Below are 27,682 nucleotides of genomic sequence, written 5' to 3' on the forward strand. Positions count from 1 at the left end.
TGCACTTATTTGTCCTGTCAAATTTGACCATCAATACCTCGATGAAATTTTTCAAAAAACAATTGATTCAAAGTCAAAATTTGTCCAGCTGAATAGTTGAGACAGTCGACCGAGAACATTGTTCTGACGGATTCAATGCATTAAAATTTGGAAACATTTTCTAATAATGATTAAATTTACAGAAACTTTAACATATGGTTTCCACTAATTTCCTCATTGAACCGGTACAATGCGTTGACGGTGGAAAATGAACTATTCGAGGCACGGAACGAGTAGGGACAACGCATGTTTGCTTCATCTGCTATTCAATAATTTTTATCCAATTTACCTTGCTTTCGGTATAAACGAACAATTAGTTGTGGATGCTCATTTGATACTGATAAAAAGATATGCGAAAAAAATCAGAAAAATGGCATGTCAAAAAAACTTAAAAAACTTCAAGATAGAAACGGTAAAGCGAAATGTTTAGGCTCCTTTTCGACGAATAATTTAAAAACAATTGGCAAAAAAGAAATTTTATCTACTTCGAAGCAACCAAAAAACACTTTTAATTACTAAGACGGCCAACTGTCGTATCAAGGCCAAGGTAATTTGTAGAGTAATGATGCGGAAACCAGCAATTTTCTATCTGTTGGCAAATGTGCTTCTAAGATTTTCGTTGCCGGAGTTCCTAGATTGCATACGATTTAACAGTAATTTTCATAAAAAATTTTAGCATGCCACTCATTTGAGGTCAAGAGAACCACAGGAGGAAGTGAAAGAAAAAGTGCAGGCGAGAAATAGGAAATGTCGATGAAATAGATGATAGTCTGCAATTGCTCTAGGGGTGTACGAATTAGCCACGCAAAACTGATCGTCAAAGTCAAAAAACAAACGGACCTTACTATCAAAAAAACGAAATAATGATAAAACTTATTGAAAATTGAGGAGTGTATCTTACTGAGTCGTAGAAGATGGATGTCTGGGTTCCTCGAAGCTTTCACACGCTCTCCATGTTGGAGACAAAAATCTATCGGCGAAACTACCATGTGATTCCACGTAGACTGATGATATGCCTGTAAACAAAACAAGAAGGCTCGCTTTTTCTGTGTGTGGCACAGAATGTTCCCACATTAGCATTTGAAAGCATAAGATATAAAACATCAATGAATACGAAATGATACTGTAGAGACGTTTGTTTCAGCACCAAATAATGTTTTAATCAAGATGCTGCGCAAAAAGCTGATGTTATTTAGCTAAAATTTGAGAATAAGGGAAAATAATTAGAGTTATCAGTTGAGCAAAAAAACCTGAGCAATCCTAAATAACAAAAGATTACCAATTAATTTTTTTTATCCAAAGAGGTTTCCTAAAACGTTATTTTACAAAATATAAACCAATTAAAGTTAAATACTTTTTAGCATTATTGAACGCTTTTGATTATGCTTCATAAGCCTTTGTCTACAACGATTCGAGAATTTAAAGATTTTGAACAATTCTAAAGTCAAATTGATGGATTTTGATTGTATGTTTTTCATATTTAGTTTTCTTAAAACAAAAGTTTTGTCAAAAACAATGGCAAACGTGGCCGAAGGAGTTGCCATACTTTTTTAAAATAAAACTGCAATCTTCTCGGATTTCAACCAGGTAATATTAATAGAAACCCTAGAAAGTCAAAAATATTGAGGAAATCGCGAATCCACATTACGTATATTCCGTAAAAATCTCAATCAACATAATTGTAGACATGAGATTTGATTTCAGAATTGCGCAACACTGGGAACTGACACAATTTTTATCGTATTTAATGTCATAATTAATTCGCTTCTGTGGCTCACATTATCATCAAAACAAAATTGTCTCATTTTTTTCCAAACAAGGTCTATTTAATTGTGTTTTTGTAAAAACTAAGAAATTAGATTTCCTTTGGATGTTATTATGAGTTTAAGCAATCATACTGAAAAGCAGCAAAAGAAGGTAAAGGGAATCAATCTGCTTCAGAAATCGACAAATATGAGACAATTCTGGAACACAACTCACGAAAAAAAACAACGAGAAAACGCTATTCTATTTGCCTGGTTGATTTCCTTAATAAAAGTTTGTTCTGTATTCGACAAAGCAAATGAGATTATACAAGTGGGAAATGAAAGTGTTAAAAAGACTCTTCAAAACTCCTGTTGTATAAAAATAATCAAACTACAAATTAGGACACGCATTAAAAAGCACCCCAGTGAAGCACACTACACATGCTATAAGGAAGAGTTGCAACAAAAAAACACGAGGACATGAAATGGGGACCAAAAACTGCAGATCAAATTGCTTTCTCAAAACAGGTGGCATCTCACTTTCTGAAAAAACAAAAAATAACTTTTGCAATTTTAAGGAAACTACAAGCAAACTAAAATGAAGCACACAAATAAGCGTAAGAAGCGTTGCATGTCAGTTGAAAAAAGTATTTCAGGCAAATTAAAAAAATGCAGTAGTCTCATGGTGTAGTTTGAGTTTTAAAACTCCAAAAACGATTTTAGTATTATTTTTTGAGAAGCAATTGAAAAAACAAACCATAACAAAATTCTTCAACAGTTTGATTGAAGATTGATAGAACCAAAAACTACGTACAAAAAAGATCGACAAAAAATCGATATACATTACTAGAGAGCACTTGATATCTGTCAGTTATCTGTTTCAGACAAAACGACAAAATGTTAAGCAGCACGGAAAAAAAACTAATTTTTTGAAATATAGTGGTGACACTTGTTTTATAAAAAACGACGCCACAGAATTAAACAAACATAAAGAGGCGAATCAATTGAAATCAGAATGTTTTCATCGAACCCTCAAAAAACATTCAGCAACAAAAAAATTAGAGCGAAAACTTTTAAAGTCAAAAAAGAAAAAATAATGAAAGGTCTTTTGTAACAACCCTTACCAAGCGCCGGAATTCGATGAGTATAACTTATAACGATGAAAACAAAAAAAACGTTAAATACAGATTGATAATATCAATAATCAGGCATATTAGTGAACAATAATCAGTATCATAAATTCTGATTCAAATAATTGAAACAAAGACAGCACCGCATGTCAAAAAAGCCAGAAAATATGTTTCCTTTTACAACAGAAAGATCCAAAAGCGCCTTCATGCCACTATTCCTCTTGTTATAATTTCGGACTCAGTGTAACTAAAAGCATTCCACAGATTTGACTTTAATGAACTTCAAAATCTTTTAAAAAAGTTCTGGAAAATGAATGAAGATCTTTTTTAAAAAAACACTGCCAGAAGAAAAATTGCAAATTATATCAAATAGAAACCGAATAAAAACTGACTGAGTATATCAAGCTGCTCCGAACAGCTATTCGTTGTTCGTTAACATTAGGCACAAACTAAAAAAGAGGTACACCATAATTCCATGAATGCAAAAAAAATTTAAAAAAGTTTTCGACATTTATTTTTCAAAACTGAGTGTACACCGACAAAGTATGCAATTCAGATTCCGGTAAGGTTGGTCACTTTTTAGTCAAATGTGGCATTGATTGTTTTAGCCCACTCTCGTTTTCTCGTTGTTTCCTAAGATGATAACCAGCAATTATACAAAACTGAGTATTGGATAACAATTTGTGCTTAAACGGATGAAAAAAGCTTAGAAAAGAAACAAAAACGCCTAAATAAAGGCGGAAAATTTGTGCGATATTTTTTTTCTCAAAAAGAATACCTTTTTTGTGTATTTTTGTTCGAAATGATGACCTTGACGAATCAATAAAATATTTGTTTTTCTAACTCCCGATTTACTAAAAAAACCGCTAGTTTTCTGAATTGAGTCAATATTGGCCAAGATTTAGCTAAATGTGATCAAATTTGCCGAACAAAAAAGATAGAGCTAGCAAAAAAATGTGATAACAATGACAAATTAAAAAAAACTTTTGCACCACTGATTGGGTATATTTTTGCGAAACACTCGCGATTGAACAAAAACATATTCGTAAATGATTATGGAGAAATCTTAGGAACAAATTGATTATCTTTAGCAAAATTTAACCGAAACCTAGATAATCTGCGTTATTCAATAAGAAGAATTAGGTAAAACATTAAAATTCCTTTATAGTGGTTCTTGCTTAAAATATAAAAAAAGGTCATCTCAATTCCACTTTATCATTTTCTTAATACCCCCGCATAAACTTAGAAACTAACCGTTGTCATGTCTTGACCGCAACCTCACTCTGGAATGTGATCGATTAAAAAGTTCCACAAATGCCTGTACCAACTTTTCGTTATTGCAACCTGAAAGAAATGCCAAGAAAGTTCTGTAGCACCCAGTAACAGGCAGTTCTTGTCGTTTTAGGTAGAACACTTTCTCAATGATTGTCCATAAATAAGCAAATTGTTCAGGTTGTAAGTAGATGCTGGCAATGTAGGAAAAGTAGAGCATAAGGTCTTGTGGGTTTTGAGTATTACGCGTAACATCGTCAATGTTTTCAAAACGCATATCAAAGTATCTAAAATATTAGCTCTAAACTTCTAGACTCTCTTTCAAATTGGTAAACATATCTACAAGTATATTGATAACGTCGTACAGTGATCATTTAGCAAGAATTAATAATAATTAGATTTCTTTATGGTGTCCTGAAAATTAGCCGACACCAAAATTAGCAGAAAGACAAATTCACGTAAAGCGTTCAGAAACTATCCAAAATTTCTTAATGCACAAAAACGAAGTTTCTAATAAATTAGCGCGGCTCTCTTCAGCAGTGTTGAAAAATTCTATTTTTAAAATGAATAATAGTTACCACCGAATAATAGTTACATCAAAACAATAGTTACCACCGCCATTTTTCAATAACTCATTCATGATGCTATTTACAAAAATAGCTATTTGTTTATAGAAGTGTGCCAGATTCATCATCGATCACGCGCAGTATCTTATAATTGAAAACCTCTCTCTATAACAAAACCATTTCAGTTGATACTATCTACCATTTTGGTCAATATACTTTATTGCACTCGAAATTGTCTCACTTAGATTTTGTTATGCTAAATACCAGTTCTGGTGATTTTAACGATAGTAAAATTTTATAATTAATAATAAAACGGAGTAAAATTTTCGGTATATTTTGGATGTGTTACATTGAAAATTGTGGCATTGGGTATTTTATCCTGATGCCAATTTTGATAAATACCTATATAAAGTTTATAAGAAAATGCTACCGATCAAATTATTACGCGATTTGATAAATTTTGACTTCGAATTAATTTGGATTACATTTGATTTATATACTTCAGACACAAAGTCCATTGCTCAGAAAATTTCTCCCCGAAAAAACATTCGCCGAAAAGGTAGGCAAGGATAATTGATGAATATCGATCACAAAATCTTTGGAAAAATTGCCTAATGTTGGCTCAATTTTCTTTGATGACCTGAAAACTCACAAGTAACCAAATCAAAAATACGACTTGCCAGTAATTATGTACCAACAAAATTTAAAACGTGAATAACATTTACAACCGACAGGTACTGTAGCGGAAGCAAAGTTCGAGGGGCAAAAGCAGGAATAACATAGGTCATATTTCAATCCTTTCGTTTTTAACCACTGGTAATTGTGACAACATGGCTCATTTGGTTGTCAAATCTACGTGCAGTTTGCTCGTAAATAAACGCATATATATATAGGCCGAAAACTATCGTTTTCTTGTATTGCTCCCGCTTTCTTTAAAAACGGGAAAAAATACAAAACTGAATCAATTGCTGAAAGTCTAGGCTTTTAAGAAAGCAAAAATCCATGTACAAAAATTTCTGATTGTTCCGACCCGACTTGTGGGGGGAGGAACTATATACTCAAATCGGTTTTTTTTGTTCAGACAATTTTGGCCGATCGATATATTCATCATAGAGGAATTTGAGTGGTATCAATAACAAGCTCGTCCAGCGTAGAGTTCGGCATTAGAAAGATTTTTTTAATTTCTTGTTTTTCGAGGAGTTATCGAGGATTGAATTTTTGTGTGAATACGAGATATTTGGCGTGATTTTGTTCACTTTTAGTGTACTTTTTCTTAAAAATAAGATTTTTTTCTACAAAATAGTAATTCAAAATTACATTTTAAGCCGCAAATAGAATCAATTTTGCGTTCCTAATAGACAAAAAAGGATAAAAAGACTAGATCTGGTCTCATAGGGAAGTTTACTTTCAAAAAAATCGAATTCTGTTTGAGAGGTTTTTTAGAAAATTTTTCATATTTTTCTTATGTCACCTAGTGACTAGTTACATGTCGAGGTTCCGTTAATGACAAACCTCATGTACAGTCAAATGAAGCCCAATGAACAAAAAATTCGTTTTCAAGGAATCGCTCATGTTTTGTTTTGGCAATGAGTTTTCGTAATTTTATATGAAATTTTGATTTCTTTTTGAGGTTGCACTAAATTTTTGGAGTCCTATAGCATAGAGTCGTCCACTAAAAGTGCAATAAGTTTTGTAATACGCATTAAATAAACCTATCTAATGCTTTGAATGGACAGCTAATCGCTGTTAAGACCTAAAAAAAACAAATTTTCGAAAAATAATTTTTAACATTAACAAATCATAAACTTATTTTCGTGAACTCTTAGCCAGTCTCAGTAATGACAGGTTCACCTTCCTTCCTACCTCAACTAAAATTAATCTGGTTAGCGGTTTTATCTTCTAACTATTGGTTATATGATCTCAATGATACAAGATTTGGATTTTTTTTATTTTTTGGATATTTTCGCATTATTGGTTCCTTTTAAAATCTTATCACATTGTCTTAATATTGATAGCTCCCATTGGCTTCAAGAAGATGTTCAATGGATTATAGATAAAGTTTATAATATTATCGGTAATGTTTCTACAAAATTTCCGTTGAAAGCTATTGAAATTAATGGCGTTGAAATTACGGGTTTTCTCAAAAATTTCGTGGTTTTAATGTATTTGTTCAAATAATTTGATATCATATTGTTAAAAAAAGAAGAATCCAATTGCTGTTAAAAAATTTTTTAAAAGAAAAATTTTTAATGAAAAGTTTTTAATGTCCTCGACACTTTTCTCGTTCAATTTCTTTTGAGTTTGCTGTTTTTGCCTGTTTTTATTCTTTAGATAGCCGTAAAAAGCTGACCGGTCTCATAGGTTTCTAATTGAAGATTGTGAGGATTGAATGATGATATAACCCGAAGCAGTCAGTTTATAGCGAAAGTTTATCGTATTATACATTCATCATACAAATATTTTTCAAACTTTTCAGTTTTTGTTGTTCTTTTCGTCAACATGTAAATTATTCTCATCATTGAGATGACCAATCCCTTATATTTCATAACTTAATATGTCTACTGATATCATGTCGTAACTGGTATTTTGTTTGTTGGACAATATGCGTTTTCATAAAATTTTTGTGAGTGGTGTATTTGTGTTTCTTTTTCTCTTCTTTTAGCACATTCGCGTAATAACAGATCACAATGATTTTCAAATGTGGCCCAAATGAACTTATTGAATAATTCAATATAATTTTAGCTGAATTAGCATAAACAAAAACAAATAAAAATGCATAATAGTCAGGTAATAGCTAATGATTTTAATGGCTTCAATAATTTGTGTTTTCGCAAATTGTTTGTAATTTTTTGTGTTTTCTGCAACTTTGGTACTTTCCTTTGGCTTAGTATAACGAAGACAAGTCAAATTGGTTTCAAAATGACCTTTTAGGAAATTTATCAAAAATTATTTTATCAGCTAATGATTTTTAAGACTTTATTTAAGACTGATTTTTAATAAACTATTTGGTTTAAAAATTGTTGTTTGATTTTGAATTTCGCCTCATTATTTCTTCTCTTTCTGGACTTGTTACCAAATCTCATTAAGGAAAATTTCCATCAGCTGTATAGTTAGGTAGGAGTAAATTTGTGTAGTTAAGGTTTGATCTGGTTGCATTTTGACGTTGTTACTAGGTGCTTCAAAATTTAGATATTGAGTTTTTGCCGTGAAATTTTTGTTTTTGCTTATTTGTTTGTTTTTTTTTCAAGTAGTCTTTTTAATGGCAGATCTCCAGAGCGCTGTAACGAGGCATAGCATTATGTAAATCATTCAGTAGTTAGGTTATGTAAAGAGTTTTTTAAACTCAAATATCTATTTTTGTTATTTCTTCATTTGGTTGACAGCTAAGTAAAAAATGTAGATGAGCTCGGCTCGGAACATCATGAGCTAACGCACATTAACGAGCATCCTTGTTCTTTTTTTAGCTTTGTGTTGCTTCGCTAGTTTTAAGACTCCAGATCTTTCAGCAGTAACTAACAATTCGAGATCGCATCCCAATTTTTTTTTCGATTCCAATGTTTAGTCTCGAAAGTTGCAAATAGCAATTTTTGCTAATCACTTTTTTAAAAGATATCTTTTGTCAGACCATTAACTGACTGAAATGACAACAAAACTTGATAAGAAATTGACACTAGATCGAAAAGCTCACAGTACAATGAAAATAACACGGAGGCATATCAATTCATAGTCCCACAGTCTATTTCTGTTGTTCAAGATTTGGAAAAAATGTTCAGAACCAGAGAAACTCTTTGCAACTACGGGTTCTCCTAACTTCATTATTTGGTCAACGTCCTTGGAACTTAGCACTTCTCAGATGCCAAGTTCCAAAGGTTTTTCGTGATAATACTGATACTCTTGTTTTGACATTTGCAAGTAAACTTTCAAGCACTGGTTTTAATTCACTTGTTCATAAGTTACAAAGACTTTTTAATGGTAATTTTTTTTGCAGCAAATCAAGATTCACAATTCATGACTATCGAAAAAACGTTTGCATGTGTATCTCTGGTTTCGTCAGTTCCTTTTTCAACAGGTCTTCATTTATTTTTATTTGAGTTTTCTTTTGAAGGATTCAGGTTCAGAAATTGACGCACCTTTTCTGAAAAAAAAAATGCTGAAATTTTTCTCAAAGGACGCAAACTTAGATTGAGTGACTTTTTCAGAAAAGCATAAGATTTTTGTACGATGAATTTTGCGGCAACTAAAAAAAGACCCACTGAATTTTTTCGTAAAAAAAAACTATGAGTGGAATTTTTGAGGCAAATGTATCGGTAAATGTAATTTCGACACTAGACTTCGAATTAAAATTTTTTGAAGTTTTTCAAAAAATTTTGTCAATTTTGATATTTCATGCGCATAAAAGGAAAAGAGTTTTAAAAACTAACATGTCGTCATAGAGTTTTAAAAACAAACAATTTTCATTTTGGACAAACTTAAAGCCGCAATTTGTAGCAATTGTTAGGTAACCCGTCAAATTTTCATGTTTGTTGAACCTCTGCCTCTAATTTTATCTAACAATTAAGAGACGAAACTCTCTTAAAAAAAGCCCTTTATTACTCTCTCAATTACGCAAAACATACCACAAATAAAATACATACGCACACACATACATACACCAACACAAGCACACGCACACAAGCACACACACACGCAAACACAGACAAAAAAAATATTCAATTTTCTTTTTGGCATCTGGTCTTTACTCAAGATTCATAACCATTCATTGAAGCACTGAATTTTTGAGGAGAACTAACTGTGGATTTCTTGAGGCAATTGAATCAGAAGTGATGAATTAGCATTTAAAATAATAATGAACTTTTTGAAGCCTTTCGAAAAGTTTTGTCATATTTGAAGTTTCATGAGCTTATTGGGACAACTATTTGTTTAATAAGTCTCGTAGAAGTGTAATCAGAGAACATTTTGAATGCTATTCAGATATTGGACTTCTCACATATTTAAAGCAGCAAACTGTAGCAAATATTCAGTCGTTTTTCTAATTTTAAGATTCCTGACAATTTGTGTTTTCTGCCTCTATTTGTATCGAACATTTCAAGGAAAAAAACTCCTTTTCTCTTTTTCTTTCTCTCTCTCACAAAAACATACCAAATAATTCAAACACGCACTAACATACGTACATCCGCCCAAGCACACGCACACCCACACAGAAACGAATACAAATCCTGTCATAGAAAAAAAATAATTTCAAAATTTTCTTTACTGGCATTTGACCGTTACTCAAGGCTCGTACAATTCATTTAGTCTTAATTTTCTGCCGAAAATTTAGATGTGTACCTTTTGAAAAAACTGCTGCGCTAATTGTAAAATTACCCTATAGTTTCAAATGAAACTTTTGAGAAAATTCAAAATGATTTGTCATTTTTGATGTTTCATGAGCATAATCTGCCCAATGGTTTTTTAAAAATCTCACAGACGTCCTCGTTAGCAGCTAGATTTCATAAACAAAATTTTGATGTTGAACAATATAAAACCGCATTGTGCAGCAAATATAAAATAGTTTTTCTAATTTTTCAAAATTTCGGACAGTTTTTGCACTTCACCTCTAATTATGTCTAACATGTACAGGATCGTTATAAATTACCCTCAAAGTCTCTGAGTTAATAGCGCGACGAAACATTGGTTATCAATTAAATTTTTGTTTATGCGCGTCAGCTATATTACATAAGTGTTGTTTTAAAGAAATGAAAACATTTAATGACTTTTCTTGAACAGAAATGAAAAGAAACTTCTTCTTTCGGAAGAAAATGTTTTTTCTTCAAATGAAGAATTTCAGAATAATAACAGCTTTTTGTTTTTTAAATTTTCAGAACCACCAGAGACTGGGAACGATCAGTTTGAAGAGCATTTTCAAAATACCGACAAAACAAAATTAATTTTTTTTTAATTTTCAAAAAAATTGTGTAATACATTTATTTTAAATTTTTCAATATGGCGGTCCAAAAGTTCCCTTACTTTCGAATTCTTCCATTTTTCATTATTCTATAGGAGATTATTTGGAACGATCTGCTCTGATAAAAATAATGCAAATACAAAAAAGATAGGAAAATATTTCCATCTTTGAAATTTAGGTATTGTTTCTGGTTGATTTGATGTTCATTTCATGAAACTGGTTTTATTTCTTCAATGTTTCGAGAAAACTTCACTTGTTATTTATGTTGGTCTAAGAAGAGTTGTGTGCAAAAACAGCTCTAGAGTTTCGAAAACTTTTAATTTCACATTTTCGAAGTTGATTTTTACATATATGGAGAGATCTAAAATAGCTGAAGTCTTCAATTTTCCATGTTTTTCAATACAGAGGAACAACGATTTGGATTTTATTTAGCGACCAGCAGAGTACATTTAGATTGTTAAAAATGTTTAAACAGAATTTTGCGAAAAAACAATTTTTTGTTGAAATTTTTGATCAAAAAGTTTAAATTGTTAATTTTTGGTCTTCAGTTTTGCATCAGTAAAGAATCTCTGGGGAGAAATCTCCATGTTACCTAATTAAAAATTTTTTCCGTTCGTTTTTATCTTGAATTAATCTCACTCTCCTACATCACCCCCACACCCTGCGCGAAGTGAACAGAAAGAAATGCTGTCTTTTTTTCTACAATGCATAAACAAAAAGTGAAAATTTGACTGAAGAAAAAACGCCAGGCTCGCATATATAATCCCCCATTTTGAAAAAATGTTGGAACAATTGGACAAAAACGAATATGAGAAGGGAACAAAAGATGAAAAGAAGGAACTGTACTTCTATTACACAAATGTTCAATTGACTAGCTTTGATTTGACCCTAGAATTAGAACCTTTCAGTCATTTCAAGAAATCATTGATACTCAATCAAATAATCAGCCAACTCAAACAAAAATCAAAAGTTCGATAATAATTTGGTCCTCAAACGTATTGATACGTATTACCCTTCATATCTTAGCTATTGTTTCACGCGAAAGGGTCTCTTATTAAAATAGTACCAAAATTTCGAACGAATTTCTTTTTCAGTCACTATTTGGTGAAGGAATTCGATGTTGACGGGGAGATGGAAGGGGAAGGGAATTTTTTCGAGGAAAGGGCTATTTACAAGAAGGGAACGAAAGAGAAAAATAATGTGCAGTACAGTACTCATAAGAAAAACTTTCAACCAAAAAGAGTTGAATTAAGTGAAAATTGCTGCACGTAAAATTCTATATTATCACATATCAACTACAAGGACAGCTTTGATTCGAGGGGCTATAATTTACATATAAGAAGTTGCTTTAAGTGTGATTTACCATTACACGTCCCGTAATGAAAATTTTCCCGCAGCCTAGTTCTATTTCTGCCTTGTATATTATTATAACTATCTTGTCGCTTTTAAAAAGACTATTCTCACCAATTTTGAAAACACCATTTCTTTTCAATGCTTGAGATCTTTCAATGTTTTGATTTTTGGACTCAAAATCAATCTTCCTATCTATGATATGATTGTTGTAAAAATTATTGTTAGCATTCTTCTAATAAATGAAACGATGTTGTTGAGCTTTACGACAGATGTTTATTCAATTTTAGAAAACATGATTAAATACAGTTCAATTTAAATGAATTTTAAGATTTAGGAATAAATTTTGTCACAATTCGCAACTGCGGAGCAAGAATAACGAAGATGCCCAATTCCGTGTAGTTGAAATTTTGCTGACCCAAAATTTTTGGAATTTGGCATACTTATGATGGCATACCTATCGAAACCGCGACTGCTCATCTGGGCAAAGTTGAGAAACGAAATAAGTAAATTTTCTACTTTCAGAGAATAAAAATAAAACTGCAGTCAAGGAAAATTATATGTACAAACGTGTTTTAAACAAGCTAATGCAATCAATATACATTCAGATTAGTGAATTTATTTTTAATCGGCGTTTACGTTTTCTAAACTATCGCTTGAGAGAAATAAGTTCAAAATTTGACAGACATAGCCGGCAGATTGCCGGACAATAGCCGCAAAATAGACTGTTTAGGCCATCTAAATATACCACCGATAAAACTGCGATCCCGAATAGGAGATTCTGTTTTCGAATTACCCTTAATTTCAAATCAAAATTTTTCAAGTAAGATAGCCTTACAATTATAATGGTTTGATTACCTCTCTATTCAATTTCATTTAGAATTTACATTTTCAAATTAGATTTAAAAGAGGCAAGAAAAGGTGCACGTCAGGTATTCTCAACTCAAACCTTGTCACACGAATGACAAAGCAGAAAAAAATGACGTCATGCGCAACAAATTTAACTGCATTGTGGTCAACAAAAAAGTTGCACTTAGAATTCTTGGCGCGTGACCAAATGGTCGTAACAAGCGAAGAAGACGGCCAATTAAAAAACCGAGCAGGACAAGTCTTGAACTACACTTCAGAAAATTGTACTTGACTAAACAAAGAATTACCGAGAATAAATTAGGAATTGATTCTACAAACAATTAGAAAGCCCGATCAAAAACCTTAAAAAATCGTAAAAATAGAAGTCACACACGAACAAAAAATCACAATCGAGAAAGCGAACGTTTGTTCAAATGCCGTTTTCTCACTTCACCTGAAAATTAGATTCAAAAAATTTTACGCCGCAAAACAACTTGATTTTTCGCTCCACTTCCTGTTTCGGTAACACCAAAAATCACTACTCTAATTTAACTTCATAACTTTACTTTGAAACTATGCCGACAGTTTTTTTAAAAAAAAAACAGCCAGAAGCATTCCGAAAAAGACTTGAAGAGTTGTCTCTGCCAAAAAAAAACCCATTCTTTCCACAGCCTATCACAACAAAACACGAGAACTTAAAAAAAACAATTAGAGTCGAATAATGAATAAAGGAGCAAAACAACTCACTGAAATAAAAATTTATTCAGGCCGTATAGTCTCACAAGCTTCTCTTATTTTGAAAAAGCTAGAAATTTCAAAAAAATTGACAAAAAGGTTACAATTCTCTTGATTTTTTGTCATTTCACACAGCAAAAAAAGTTTCATAACAAAACTGCGATCGCTTGTTAAATGAAGATTCCGTCGAGCAATAGGCATCTCTTCAAGTGCCATAGGAAGCAATAAATCATAAAAATAGACAAAAATATGCTGAAAATCAGCTGAAAAACATCCATATAAGCATAAAAACTCCATAAAATAGATTTAAATGTTAGATTTTATTTACATATAAGAGACACTTCATCAACACCCTTTTTCTAATCGTAAAAAGACAGCGCCCCAACACTATTCCAATTCGTTGAATTGCAAAAAACCAAGATAAGACCAATAATCACTATCGCTTGGCGGCTATTAAAAAATTAGTATACTTCACAGATAGATGAAATATTATGATCTAAGTATTGGCCATCTTCGGTCAATTGTGGGGCGGCCAGAAGTAGGCCAATGATGTATTGTGTGTCGATAGTTCGACAGTTTCGAACTTCGCTTTTCAGAAAAGTGCATAGAGGGATAAATGTCGATTCCTTGCACTCATTCCAGAAATCGGAGAACAAATTTATATAAGCCTTATGAAGCCTTATGAAACCGTCCATTGTCCACGCCTTATGAAACCGTCCATTGTCCACGCCTTATGAAACCGTCCATTGTCCACGCCTTATGAAACCGTCCATTGTCCACGCCTTATGAAACCGTCCATTGTCCACGCCTTATGAAACCGTCCATTGTCCACGCCTTATGAAACCGTCCATTGTCCACGCCCTTCAATAACCCTTTGTCTGTTTTTATTCATAACACGTGACAATATATTTTCCACGCAAGGATAAATAAACTCTTCATCTTTTTCCAAAACATTTGGAGGCAGGGCTATTGATCTGCCTCATCGAGTTCATCGCCGAATGGAATATCCGCCATTGCAAGTATTTTAGCGGCCATTGCACGTATTTCCTTATCAGTTCGATCACTCACGTTTATTGCTGAACAATCGCTGATGTTCGCATCTGTGCTCAGCTCTTGTAGGACATTTCTTCCACCTGTAAGGCCACGAGTGACTCCACTAATCGGATCACCGTTTCGCGGCGTCTGGGTGTCCAAGTCCCCGGTTCTTCGCAGAATTTCGTTTCCAAAGAGCCGCAACCTTTGTGGAAGTTCGACACTAAAGTCCTCTGGTCTTTGTGGAACATCACCGCCAAAGATTACTGGCCTTTGTGATGTCTGGTTGCCAAAGTTCTCTGGTCTTTGAGGAAATTCGTTGCCAAAGACTGTAAGTATTGGCAAAACTTCGTTGAGAAAAGTCTCATGAGCAGATTCTCTCATATTTTGAGTGCTTCTGCTCAGATCAAAATCAGGGTATAAAGCCATATTCCGAAGTCCCTGTGATTCTATTGAAGTCGAAGGTCCTTCCGACATCGTATGCAGACTGGAGCTTCTTGCCAGATCTCGACGACTGGCAGAGTTGAGGACTCTACCCCGTCCAAAGTAAGCGGGCAAGAATGTAGGTCTCACAATAGAAGAGTTGGAGCGTGAAAAACTACCACGAACACCGGCATCGAATCCACCAATATTTGGACCGTCAGAATGATTTCGGTGACGGCTTAGATTAATCCTAAATGCCCTATCACCTAAGGTCAGAGATACATCAAGACCATTATCTTCACGTGACTCGACTTGCACGTCAGGTACGCTATTCCGAGATCTCGTACTGCGGTCGGAACGGTCGATGGATGGCTCAGCAGACATTGAGACCTGAAAGCCATCTGAGAAACTGTGCCTGAAAGACACTGCCTCATCATTCTGTTGACCAGTTCTGTGGTCTTGGCTGAATGTATGGTCATTTGTCTGCTGTGGCGGGTTAATTGGACTTTGCCTTCCATTATCGGGAAGCTGTTGTTGATGCTGATGGGCATCAGAGGACGATGAACGGCTTATAATTGATCTCCTTTTGGAACTGCCGTCACTGGGTCCGTCTCGACGAAACCGGTCAGGCCTGCTCTCTGGTCCGGTATCTAAAAAAAAGATTTACGTATGAAAGAACACACACTAGGCATGATCATAGGTTGATGATAAAACTGTTCACGAGAACTAGCTATTAATATTATCCTGCAGCTTAGATACTTAGGGTATGTTTTCTTAAACATTTTACAATACTCTGGCATTTCAAAAAATAGAGATAGTATAATAACCTCGCTGTGTTGGCGAGCTGCTGACCAAAAACTGGACGCCTTGTCCGCAAATTTTCAGGAGATCGTTGAACACATTAATGAGGTCAAAATCCGCAGTTTGCCTGAGAAACTCCAGAAGACTTCGAAAACATTCAGCACCAGTTGTTCCAATTGCATCTCGGTTGCGTAAATTTTCGACAATTTGTCGAATATTTTCTAAATAATTGGGAAAACGGGCCGAGAGGGTACAGATAATAAAATAAAAACTAAATACTATATATTCAGGATGCTTCGCCTTTTTCAACACTTCGTCAATGTTGCTAGACGGCGGAGACGGCATCACACATTCTGAAAAAATCTCTAACTCTCAATCTATGAATATTTTTCATTTAAAACTATTCCAATCGTTGTTTCTGTTTATATTTAATCAGCTTTGAATATACGAGACTATGACACGTACGTTTGCAAACTTTTCTTAACGCAAAGTATTTGATGAAACGCAAATTGTACAGAAAAATAAACAATGCAGTTGACAGTAGCATGAAAATTCAAAACAAATTTAGTAACGAACTGCACGCTTCTATCAAAAAATACTATTCACAAAAAGACAAAAAAATCACGAAGACTGCTCCACAAAATTTTGGGGGAGCTATACGTTATATGAATACCCCCACCCCCAAAACTGGAGCGGGCATTAAGAAGAAACAACCAAAAATTGAACCGTAGGAGCTGCCTGCATATATCAAAAGATTAGTTGGAATATTGTTGATCACTAAGAATTAGTGGACCTATTCTGCCCCCCCCCCCCCCCCCCAACTTAGTGGGCTTATAACTTTTACGCCCCCAAGCACAACACGCGCTAACTTTCACACAGTACCGTGCTACATAACAACACAAATTGTAATTGGGGCATAAAAACACAGGGGGGGGGGGGGGGGGGGGGGGTGGGGTGGGGGGGGGAATAAAATAACCGAATTGGTTATAGACTGCTTAAAAAAATATGCATCAACCTGTTTGTACAAAGAAGACAGAAAGCTAGTTGCCAATGTAATCACATTTAACAAACTTATAGAAAAAAAAGTTGCCTGGTAAAGAAATTATTATCCAAACATCATCCAGACAATCGAGAAATGAATGCGTTCAACGTGAGAAGTTTAGGTTACGTGACTCTGCTTGACGAAGTCAATGAGAACTTCTGGCGTTTATAGGGATCCGCGAAACGATTCGAGATGTTAAGCCAGAATTTCCAATTGATTTCTGCATAGTCACGGAACCTTGCTTAAAACACGCAATTTGCAAGTTGGGAAATGATGAAAGTTGATGTGTACAAGAACTTCTGGCACTGCAGACTTCCAGAATTTTGAAATTTGCACGTGCGTGTTTTAATGTTTATTCGTTTTTCAGTCTTCTTGAATACAAATTTTGAAAGATTTCTCTTGTGATGATAAGCAATTCAAAGCTGTATAATATATGTTTGAATTTAAACCCGACATGGCTTTCAATTCGGATCTATTCTTAGTACAACTAAAACTCCATTCAATCGCATATCCAATGATGCCCTTCATTAAAGGTCGTACATTGGATCGGAAATGCAGCAAAATTACGTACGCTTGTAAACTAAGCATATTAGACTAATAAACTCATGCTTTTAGACACTTGTTATTTATGCTTTCACACTGCCTACTGTCCTCGCTTCAACCAAATAAAAATTGGGAGCCGTTTCAATCACACCCACCCCCCCCCCCCCCCCAAGACGTGAACGGTTTTTCTCTGAGTAATTTGCACTAATAATGGATTGTATAGCTGAATAAGAGGAGGGTCTAGACGCTAGACATTACAATATAAGAAGATATCATAAACTTTTGGTTTATCCTGTAGGGGGAAAAATAGTTCTCCAAAAATACGATAATTTTAAACAGGAGTAGTCTAAGTCTAATAAACAATATCAACAATGAGTATATCTACAATAACAAAAAAAAAACAAAATGCCATCTCTAACCACTACATTGTTGGTGGCTATATTTCCTCCTCAAGCTAAATAATGGTACTTTTAGCGCAAATAAAGTTCAACTTTTGCCAACTTAATTCAAATCGAGTAATAGTTTCTATTTAAACTAAAGTTTAAAGATTAAAACCAAATAACTACAAACCAATGCTGCAAAGAAAATCCGATTGAATATTACAGTGGTAGTGGTTGTAGTAGCAAAGCACTTTTTACTACAAAAAGTAAAATACTATTAATAAACTTTTCTTTAATCAACCAATTTAAAAAGTGCTGGATATTTGATAAATACTATACGAGTTAACTTGATAAACGTGAACACCAACCCAAGGGTCGAGATAGTCTAGCGGCGTGTATCTCTCTTATAAACGAATGATCGTTTTTCATGTCTTTTATTCGTATTTTCATCTTAAACATCAACAAACTGAGATTATCCAATTTTATAACAATAGCTTTTCAATTTTATGTGGTTAATAGCGATTAAACATTTATAAACAAAAAACGTGATTTTTTATTTTAATTTATATTTTGACCAAACAATAAAACAGAAATGAAACTCGAATGAATGATATAAAGATAACTCAATAATACAGGTCCGTTAAACTGGTAAATATATCTACTGATTTTTAAAAAGAACAGAACAGAACCTCAACCGTCTTATATGCAAAACTTGCTAGCAATCAAATTACCATATAAAAACAGTTAATGGGCCGTAAAAATGCATGCATTCACAACAAAAAATATCAGCAATGCATTAAATTTAAAACTGTATGAACTTTCAAGAATTGTGGAATTTTCAAGAAAGAATTTTCCAGTTTCTTTAGTTAAAACGTTCATAAATTTGCGCGTGCTGACTTCTATTCGGTTCTATTTGAAAGCACAAAATCGAGGATGAAAAACATAACATTGAAATTCACAACAATGCGACATTCTTTTTCTCGGGATGGAATGGGCAGAAAAGTGATATTGCGGTATTTTTAATAAATGATACAACCTTCAATTGACAACAACAAGCAAATAAAACTTTCAAAGTGCACAAACAATGAGAACACACTTCGCAATTCTGATTGACAACAAAATTATGCTCGAAGTTAATTCGAAGTAATGGAGTGGAGAGGCAAAATACATTTTTCTCAACTCAAAGAAATATCACAGCGCTAGATCATATTTACATTTAAATTGATTTTCTTTTCAAAATGTACTAAAGTGACATTGACTATTATGGCTTCTGTGAATCCGGGCTAAATGGAACGCGGCAAACTACGAATACGTCCCTAATAAAACTTAGTATGTTTCAAAAAAAACTTCAGTTTCTTATTGAGAAACAGAAATGAAGGCTGTAAATAATTGAATAAATAAAAAGTTCATAGAAAAACAAACGAATGAGACCGGCTTCTTGTAATAGACAACCTGCTACTAAAATTTGGTATATGCGTATTCTGAAGGTTGTTATAGCCAACAGGTAGTCCTTTTCAAATGTTTCGACTTAACCTCTATATCGCCTCGAAATAGCCAAAAAGAGGCTACGATTACCTTGCGCTGAACAAAATCTCCCAAGAGTAACTTGAACACTATAACTTGAAACTGTGACGTTTCCTGAAACTGTAATTTGAAAACAGTTAGTTTAAAACTTCAGTACTGTTTCAAAGAAAAATTAAATGTTATACAAAACTAAAACCCTTTTAAAAATTAACATAACCATCATTGCCCAAATAGCTCGGAAATGAACCCATGATCTCGTGGAATTTAAAAATGAGCCATTCGTAATCAAACACTAACTACGAAATTCGGCAACCAGCTCACTTCTAATGACATCACGCATATGAGGAGCGCCAAGATACGTATTAAAAATGATGTTTGAAGGTTTGCGATCGAAAGTGAGCCGAAGAAACCAAAAACCACGGGTTCCGTAATATAGCCAGGCTCGGTCTAGTAGTTCGAAGCTAAAATAATAATATAGGTTTATTATTTGTAAAAAAACAACATTTTTAAGAACTTGTAACAGAATAAACCTCTTCCATTGAGCATAAACGCACTGCTTGAAAAGCAAAATTTATTGAAGAATAAATCTGAATTTTACAGTTAATTACCAGACGATTAGTTAATTAATTTAATCAATAACATCGATTCAAATTATCATAGACCGTCAACGGATTGATATTATTTTGGATATTACATGAAGCACCATAAAAAGCGACCGACATAGTTTGTGAGGTTTGTGGATCGAACAGATCCTTTGATTATTTATAGAGCTATTTCGACTCATTAGCGCGACTGCACTTCTGATAACTCTCATAGCGATGGTCATTTGCAAGTTTTTACTGCCATGAACATTTGTTTGCTTGCTCTCGAACGAAATTTGATGCAGTTATTGCAGTCCCGTGTGTATTTTTATGCAAAATTTTTGGCTGACCGTACTCATAAAGTGCCCTAAAATATTCTTTCCCTCGTGGAATGTTACTTTTTGCCCTGATAAACGGGACAAATTAGGGCGTTAAGTCTCTGTGTAACCCCACCCCACCCAACCCCATCTTAATCAGTGTCGTTTGATTCGATCTCACTCGATATTTCACAAGTGATGATAAATGACAAATAATTTTTATAAAAAGTTTGAAAAACTATACAAATAACCATCAGTAGCACCGACATCATTCATACAATGAGAAGTCATATACGTTAACTGTTTCCTCTCGTCAACAATGCTTCATATAATGCATAATGCAACGATTACCCTAAATGAGGCAAAACCAAGAAACCAAGTTTCTATAGAGGATCCCAATCCAATATAAAACAAAAAATGAGAAAAAATATTGAGTGAAGTTTTATTTAAGCGAGTTTTAGTAGAATTCAGAAGTTTTCATTTCGTTTTGCAAGCTTTCTTAGGAATATCACTTCATTTGTTCTTTGACTAACATACGAGTCTTCTAATTTTAAACCCTTTCACAGAGTTCAATTTTTGACAAGTGTTTTCAAGATCTGCTTAATACGCCCCATAAAAAGCTATTTATGATTCTTCGTTACAAATTATTTTATAGCCCTCTTATTTCGCAAGCAATTGTCGGATGCAAAAATTTTATGCTCAGTTATTTGGGGTACAAAGATCATGCATTTCATAGGCAGGATCCGAAGGTAAATATTCTTTTCAATTTTATTACTTCGATTCTGTGTTTTTACTTGTAATGCTTTTTTTCGATTTCTGCTGCCATGCATACAAATAATTGCTCTATGCATACGTTCTTGTAACTTCTTGCACACGTTCTGATGCATTATATTTTTTGTCAAAACAGATGTGGGACAAGATGTATAGGTTAAAGTGACTCTGAGTCATTATTAATCAAGAATTGCACAGCGCTGCGAGATGTGAGGCCAGAATTTCGAAGTTATACTTTTGCAGAGTCGGATGCACGCAACCTTGCATAAAGCACGCAACTTGTAAGTTTGAAAATTGTGAAAGTTAATGAAAGTCAACTTCTGGCTATGCATATAGGAGCTTCTGGTATTTTAACTTCAGGCTACGCAGATTTTCGGCATTTTAAAACTGTCACGTGTGTGGTTTTTGTACTCATGATTGACGATCATGAATGCTTTTCCATCAAATTCCAACCCTACAAAAACCCGCTGATTTTTCAAGTAAATTAATCAGAGAAAATATTCCAAAGGAAAGAAGATGAAAAGAAACAGTTGTTTACAAATTGCCGCCAGCAATCTACAGCATAACGATGGTATAGATCACATAAAACGACCTACCAACATTTTCGGCAGAATAAATGAGTCATTTTTTATCTCAACACGTTTTAGTTCCAAAAATCACAAACAAAACACGAATATCATGAGCATAAAAACAAAACATTATAACTTAGTCACTGTTATGTTGTTCGTGGTTTTATAAACGTTCAACTGATAAAATTGAACAAGATAGTGCACGTGTACACAAAGTTTCTAGCTACCACTAATTCAATTAGCGGATGTTATATATCGTTTGTACAGTATTTACAACACTTTCAGCGATTCATCATTCGAAGAAGTTTCCAGATTAAATATTGGCTTTGAAAAAATCGTAAAATCAGAGCAAACAGCGTTTAATATTTGTCGAAAAAAAACGTTAATCAATGAGCTTCAATAGAAAAAATTCATTAAAGATAGTACAAAAAAGGGCACAAACCTGATCTTTCTTGCAACCAACATTTTAAAAAGGTCGAAACTTTACAATGGATAGCCCAAATTATCGCCCCCTTCCATCAATTCCTCAATGGGCTCTCCGCAAGGAACACCCACCATCAATATCTCATAAATATCTGCATCAGACATATGTGAGACATTGATAGCGTCGTTGTCACTGAAAGAGAAACCCACCATCAATCCGAGTCTATCGTTTTGGTCACCTGCAGTGGAACTCAGCAGAGACATTGTTTCTTCTGCTTGCGTGCGGCTGGGGTCGAGGTCTTCAGCGGTTACCATGTCGTCCAATCCAGCCCACCCTACAACACGTGTGACGTCAACCGAAGCGGATGACGTATTAGTACCGACATCATGAACTACCGGTCGGCGATCAGGAGATGCTACGGATGCAGAATCACTCAGCGCAGATGATGGTGGGTCAAAAGTTAGTGTCGTCTGGGTGCCTGATGACCTTGTGGCTTCCGATTGCTGCTGCAACTCAGTCTGCACACTCGTGGATTCTACCTTTCTTGACCGTGATCCTAATGGATCTGGTAGCGATTCAGGCGCAGATGGGTGCAATCTATTCCCGTAAAGTTGCCAGTCAGTGTGCAAACGCTCGAGGCGATCCGAAGCAAACGTTTGATTGGCCGCTCTCAAAGAGAGTTGAGGGTAAGAATTCTTCCGGCAACGTTCTTCTTTTAATCGTACATTCAAGACAACGTCAGCTGAAAACAAGAAAATTGATTTGCTTCATGCTTTTACACTATTAAAAAGAATTCCGGAGACAAATTTTCATGTTGAGTATTTCCAGTTTAATGACCTCTCAGATGTTACAAAAGCATGGTTAAGCTATAAAACAGATCTCTCAATCATCTCTATTAGTGACTATTAATGTGAAAACAAGCCCATCTCAGGTTTTTAAGCAGTCTTCGATAACTTTCGGGAACTGTAGTTTCAATTGCATCATAGGAACAAAGCTCAGGTTAAAATTAATGATAGATATTCATGAAAATTTCTTGATCCCATGTTTTCACTTGGCTATATTCAGCTTTGAATCTTGGAAAATTTCCGTGTAGTTAATAAAAAACAAACCGACTAATGTCGGAGGAATTGCTCTCCAACGACATGGGATGTAATTCAATTCAGGGGCTTTATGGGTGCAAAAATAAATTACCAAGCCGTGATTCGAACGATTGAACCTCCGCTCCCCCCCCCCCCCCCCCACCAGAAGCACTGCCCACTCGGCTATCAGGGCCTTCTTGCAATGCTGCAATCGATTTTAATTTAGCAACAAGCTTTACTTCGGAGTGAGAGCAATAGAGATCACTCAAAAATGAAGAACGAAAGCGTGGAAAAGTCACTTGAGAAGTCAAAGAATGTTCTAGAAGAAAAGCGCAAAATGGTCAAGAAAAAAATTTGCATAAAAAATAAAATTTGCATAGAAAATCGTAGCAATTATGTTTACAATAATTGCTACGATTTTCGTTCGAGAGCAATTAATAACAAGAAAACAGAATTTTGGATAAACCTTGCATATCAGAATTTACCTGCGCCCTCGTAAACCAACTGAACAGGCTGTTCTGTTATTTTCAGAACATTCGCGAACACAGCGACAACGAGACGATCGTTACACTGCTCCAGAAACTTGACCAATGTTCTGTAGCACTCTGCAGCATTGAGTCCACTTCTTGGGGCATTTAACAGAGCTTCGATTCTTCTCACACTTTGGATGCTCTCTCGATCGTGTGGAAACATGGCATTTGTGTCGGCGAAGAATCTCCTCAGAACAGGCAAAAAATGATACTCACTCATCGATGCGAGCGCCGAAACAGCGCCCCAGTTGGTAACTTTCGAAGCCGCCATTAGAATCTGAAGAATTTATAACAAAACTTAAGAAAGAAACAGTGCTAGAAATCGGATAAAACTGAGTCTATAATCATCAACTCAAACAAGCCTGTTCGACAAACAAACCATCAGAGCCACAAAACTGAGCTAAATTAACCTGAAGAATGTTTAGTAGAAAGCTGTCTGATAAACTATAAATGATACCTGAGTTTAAGAGCAAGCAAGCACTTCAGACATTAGTTCAAATAAGTGCAGCGGTTAACAGCTAAGCAAGGTAAATTTGAGCTTCTTAATATTTAGCACATATTTGCACATATTTAGCAGAATTTTTCATTAAAAAAGAACAAACCAACGTTACAACGATTGAACAAACCGACGTTATAACGATTGAGAAAACCAACTTTACAACGATTAACATCGTCTGTACACAATCAATGTACTGTGGCGCTGTGACGTCATGACGCCAATAATAAGCAGTAACTAATAAGCATAAATAAAAGTAATTCTTCACGCAAAGGGAAAGGTATATATCAAATTAACCATCAGCATCAATAATATAACTACTTTATGAGAATCAAATACCAGCCATTGACAATACCAGCAGTGCCAGAATAGCCACGACAAAAGAAAAGTAAATATAGATTTTTTCATGAAAAACTACAACCATTCACAGCACAAAAAATACACACAAGAAACGCACGCGTAGCTAACTTAGATAAAGAAAGAAAAATTGGATCTTCGCGAACACCCCCCCCCCCCCCCCCCGTTTAATGGGCATATAACTTTTACGCCCCCTGCTTAGTGGGCATATATACCTTTTACGCCCCTTGTTTAGTGGGCATAAAAATTTTAAGCCCCTAGGCCTGCCTAAGTGAATAATGTTTACATGGTAGCCCTGGTAACAGAGGAGATACAGAGCTATGGAATAACTCCTATACCTCGTCTAATCCCAGGGCTACCATATACACATTACTCACGTGCTATTTGTTACATAGTTCTGTGCTATATAACAAAACATATTTAATTTGGGGGCGTAAAACAGAGGGGGGGGGGGGGGGGGGGGTTAAATCTAAAAAAAACTAAAAATTTTAACTAAAAAAGCCCTGCTTAACAATTCAAAAGCGCAAGCTCTTGATCAGTCTTGATATAAGACCACAACATCAGAAAAATGCAGCTTTACAACTGAGACAGCCCGAAATACATGAATTATTACGAAAATCGGACAAACTCTCAACACAAGATATGATAAGCGAACAGCCAATGCAGATAAAAGCTGCAAAAGGCCTCTCCCTAACATTGAGAGTAGCTAAAACGACTTTTGTCAATCTTACACAAATTTAGATATGAAAAGAAATTTAAATAATTTTTTTTCTGTGGCCACCTGAAAGGTATATCTACGTTTCTAAAGTGCGAAAAATAAAAGTGCTCCTATTGAATGAGGTTAAAAAATGGAAAAAAATCATTCACACTTAACGGCGCAATTTATCATCAATTACTTGTTCAAAGCAAACTAAGGTTATGTTGAAGCAACGATAGATGTCAAACATTATCATTGCAACACCATATTAGGCAAAAAAGATTCTCTAATATTCAATGGTTCAATTCCTGCTATTTTCACTTTTTTCCGGAGCAATTAGGTAACCAACAATCAAGACTCAAAAAGTTTTAATTCCAGATTTGCATGAAAGCCAAACTTTGTTTCGATCCAGTAAAATTTGCCTTCTCGATTGATGATTTCTTGATAAACTCAAATCCTTGATTATCCAGAAAACAAGCTAACATTGCGACGCGAGCAATTAAATGGAAAAGAGCTCCCATTGACATGCTCACATTAATAAACTTTATATATTTACAATGTTTTGGTGCTACAGAGATATAACAGAGCACTTAGAGAAGTCGAATTGAACTTAAACAACCAGACTGTTTTGTGACAGATCTCATTAAATTAATAAACTCTGCGTTAGAATGCTTGTCTGACCAAATAAAATCACATTTTGCACGAAGAGAATTAAATTCGTATTAAATTTAAAAGTAGTATCTTATAGTCATAAACTATACCGTTTTCGTGGTGGTAAATTGGTCAATTCTCTATAATTCGAAACAAATTAATGATAAAATCTTACAAGTCAAAAATATCTATACATAAATATGTAAAATGGCCATCAAAATCACCATTAAGCGAAAGTCACACAGCTATGTGTCTCATGGCATATGGTATATAAAAGAATACAGCATCTATCTAGTTTTTTAGACTACGGCTTCCATGATCCATTCATTTTCTTGATTCATATATTCTCCGAGAAAACTATATTTTAAAATCAAGTTTGACAAAAAATTAAACGCCCGATGAAATGACGTTGTAATTACAACTTTTAGATCTTTGAAAGCTACATCTAATCTGGCCAGGAGCCACTGTGAAACTTCACAGCTTAGTGAATTAGCCTACTTACAACTTCAGCGATAGCCTGTCATGTTCATCTGTTGACTAACGAAGCTTTGCATGCAAATACATAAACTCTCGTCACAAAACTTTAATTTGCATAACATATCTTTTGAAGACACTTGTTGCTAGCCGGTTAGTAATGCTAAAATCGACAAGAGTGGCACAATTCTGTTTTGGGGTTAAATTATCTCTATACCTCACTATTTTCTCATCACTCACTTTGTTCCGACCCCTCTTGAGGGGGGAGGAACTATATACTCAACTGGGTTTTTTTTGTTCAGTCAATTTTGACCGATCGATATATTCGTCGTAGAGAAGTGTGAGAGGTATCATTAAAAAGCCCGTCCAGCGCAGAATATGGAATTAAAAAGATTTCTTGAATTTTGGTTTTTTACAGAGAGTTATCGAGGTTTCAAGTTTTGTGAATAGTAGACGGAAATCCGTAGTTTTTATTCACATTTTCCGGATTTTTTAACCAAATTTTCATCAGTTTTGCTAAGTTTTGTTTATATTTATAACGACAATGTTGTTGGGTTTTTTCAGTATAACGGAGGCTTAGCGATTGGTTTTATCCGAATCTTTTGGTTATCGTGGTTTAAATTTTTGTGAATAATAGACCAATTTGCGTTATTTTTATTCAAATTTTCGGGAATTTTTGCTTAACATTTTGTCAATTTTGCTAAAAATATAGAAAAATTGTTAACAATAACACTCTTGAACTTGTTTTTAGAGAAAAAGTCTTGTTGAATATTTTGATTTAATTCCTTCAGCTCAAATTTTGGCAAAATATTTCAAAAGGATCTTCTTTAGTCCACTATAATTAAGTTTTCCAAAAGTATACAACCAAAAACAGCTAACTTACAATGGGAGCTACTCCTACTTGCACCTCCATTGAGAGTAGTCTAGAATTAAAGTTTTGCCGTTTTTTCAAAACTTTGTTTCATGATTTTCAAAACGCATTTTTTAATTTTCATCTTTTAACTAACAATTATTCTAGATCTAAAGCATTCGAAACAATTGAGTGTTCTTAATCAACGAACAGCAATAACAAGGCTTGTTTTGGTCCAATCTTGGGCTGTTACAATCCAAATATAATTCAGATTGTAATAAGTCGGTCTTTATAAAAGTCAAATTCGATATTTTTTATGTTAATTAAAGAACAGAACAAGTCAAATCAAAGCTTACCGTTGATAGGTCCAATTGGCTTCCGAAGCAGTTCCCAATTAATTTCTCTAGTTGATTTAGTCGAAAGATTATGGTCGTTTTGACTTTTAAAAATGTTTGATTTTTATATAAACAATGGCTTCTTGCCATTATTTTTTTTTAATTTGGTCAAATTG

At 34.3% G+C, this 27,682-nt stretch overlaps 3 protein-coding genes across 5 annotated transcripts in view; all 3 read right to left on the bottom strand.

The window, feature by feature from the left end:
• Window positions 1–4,680, bottom strand: part of LOC142356451 (uncharacterized) — a 32,667-nt gene extending 27,987 nt beyond the window's left edge. For both annotated transcript variants that reach the window (XR_012761417.1, XM_075408366.1), the window contains exons 1-2: window positions 4,169–4,680; window positions 941–1,055 (exon numbers count right to left, since the gene is read on the bottom strand). Coding sequence is in view for 1 of the 2 variants with exons in the window: in XM_075408366.1 (XP_075264481.1) it covers window positions 941–1,055; window positions 4,169–4,463 (410 nt within the window). In the remaining variant the exon portion in view is untranslated. The remainder of the gene's footprint in view (window positions 1–940; window positions 1,056–4,168) is intronic.
• Window positions 4,681–12,934: 8,254 nt separating this feature from the next.
• On the bottom strand, window positions 12,935–16,487 carry LOC142356466 (uncharacterized). 2 transcript variants are annotated; one of them, XR_012761427.1, is made up of 3 exons: window positions 15,913–16,487; window positions 14,463–15,735; window positions 12,935–14,298 (listed from the first exon to the last, which is right to left on the bottom strand). XR_012761427.1 is itself a non-coding variant. In XM_075408376.1 (2 exons), exons 1-2 carry the CDS (start codon window positions 16,229–16,231, stop codon window positions 14,597–14,599), a joined length of 1,458 nt encoding a protein of 485 aa, XP_075264491.1. In that variant the 5' UTR covers window positions 16,232–16,487; the 3' UTR covers window positions 12,935–14,596. The 2 variants fall into 2 exon arrangements, 1 of the variants encoding a protein (XP_075264491.1); XM_075408376.1 differs by having other exon boundaries at window positions 12,935–15,735.
• A 5,008-nt stretch (window positions 16,488–21,495) lies between these two features.
• LOC142335128 (uncharacterized) lies at window positions 21,496–24,027 on the bottom strand. Its single transcript, XM_075383492.1, has 2 exons — window positions 23,602–24,027; window positions 21,496–22,779 (listed from the first exon to the last, which is right to left on the bottom strand). The coding sequence occupies exons 1-2, from the start codon at window positions 23,915–23,917 to the stop codon at window positions 22,097–22,099; spliced, it is 999 nt and encodes a 332-aa protein (XP_075239607.1). The 5' UTR covers window positions 23,918–24,027; the 3' UTR covers window positions 21,496–22,096.
• Window positions 24,028–27,682: the final 3,655 nt, after the last annotated feature.

The sequence above is a fragment of the Convolutriloba macropyga genome, chromosome 2 (assembly GCF_964194025.1).
Source record: "Convolutriloba macropyga chromosome 2, txConMacr16.3, whole genome shotgun sequence".
Taxonomy (NCBI): Eukaryota; Metazoa; Xenacoelomorpha; order Acoela; family Convolutidae; genus Convolutriloba; species Convolutriloba macropyga.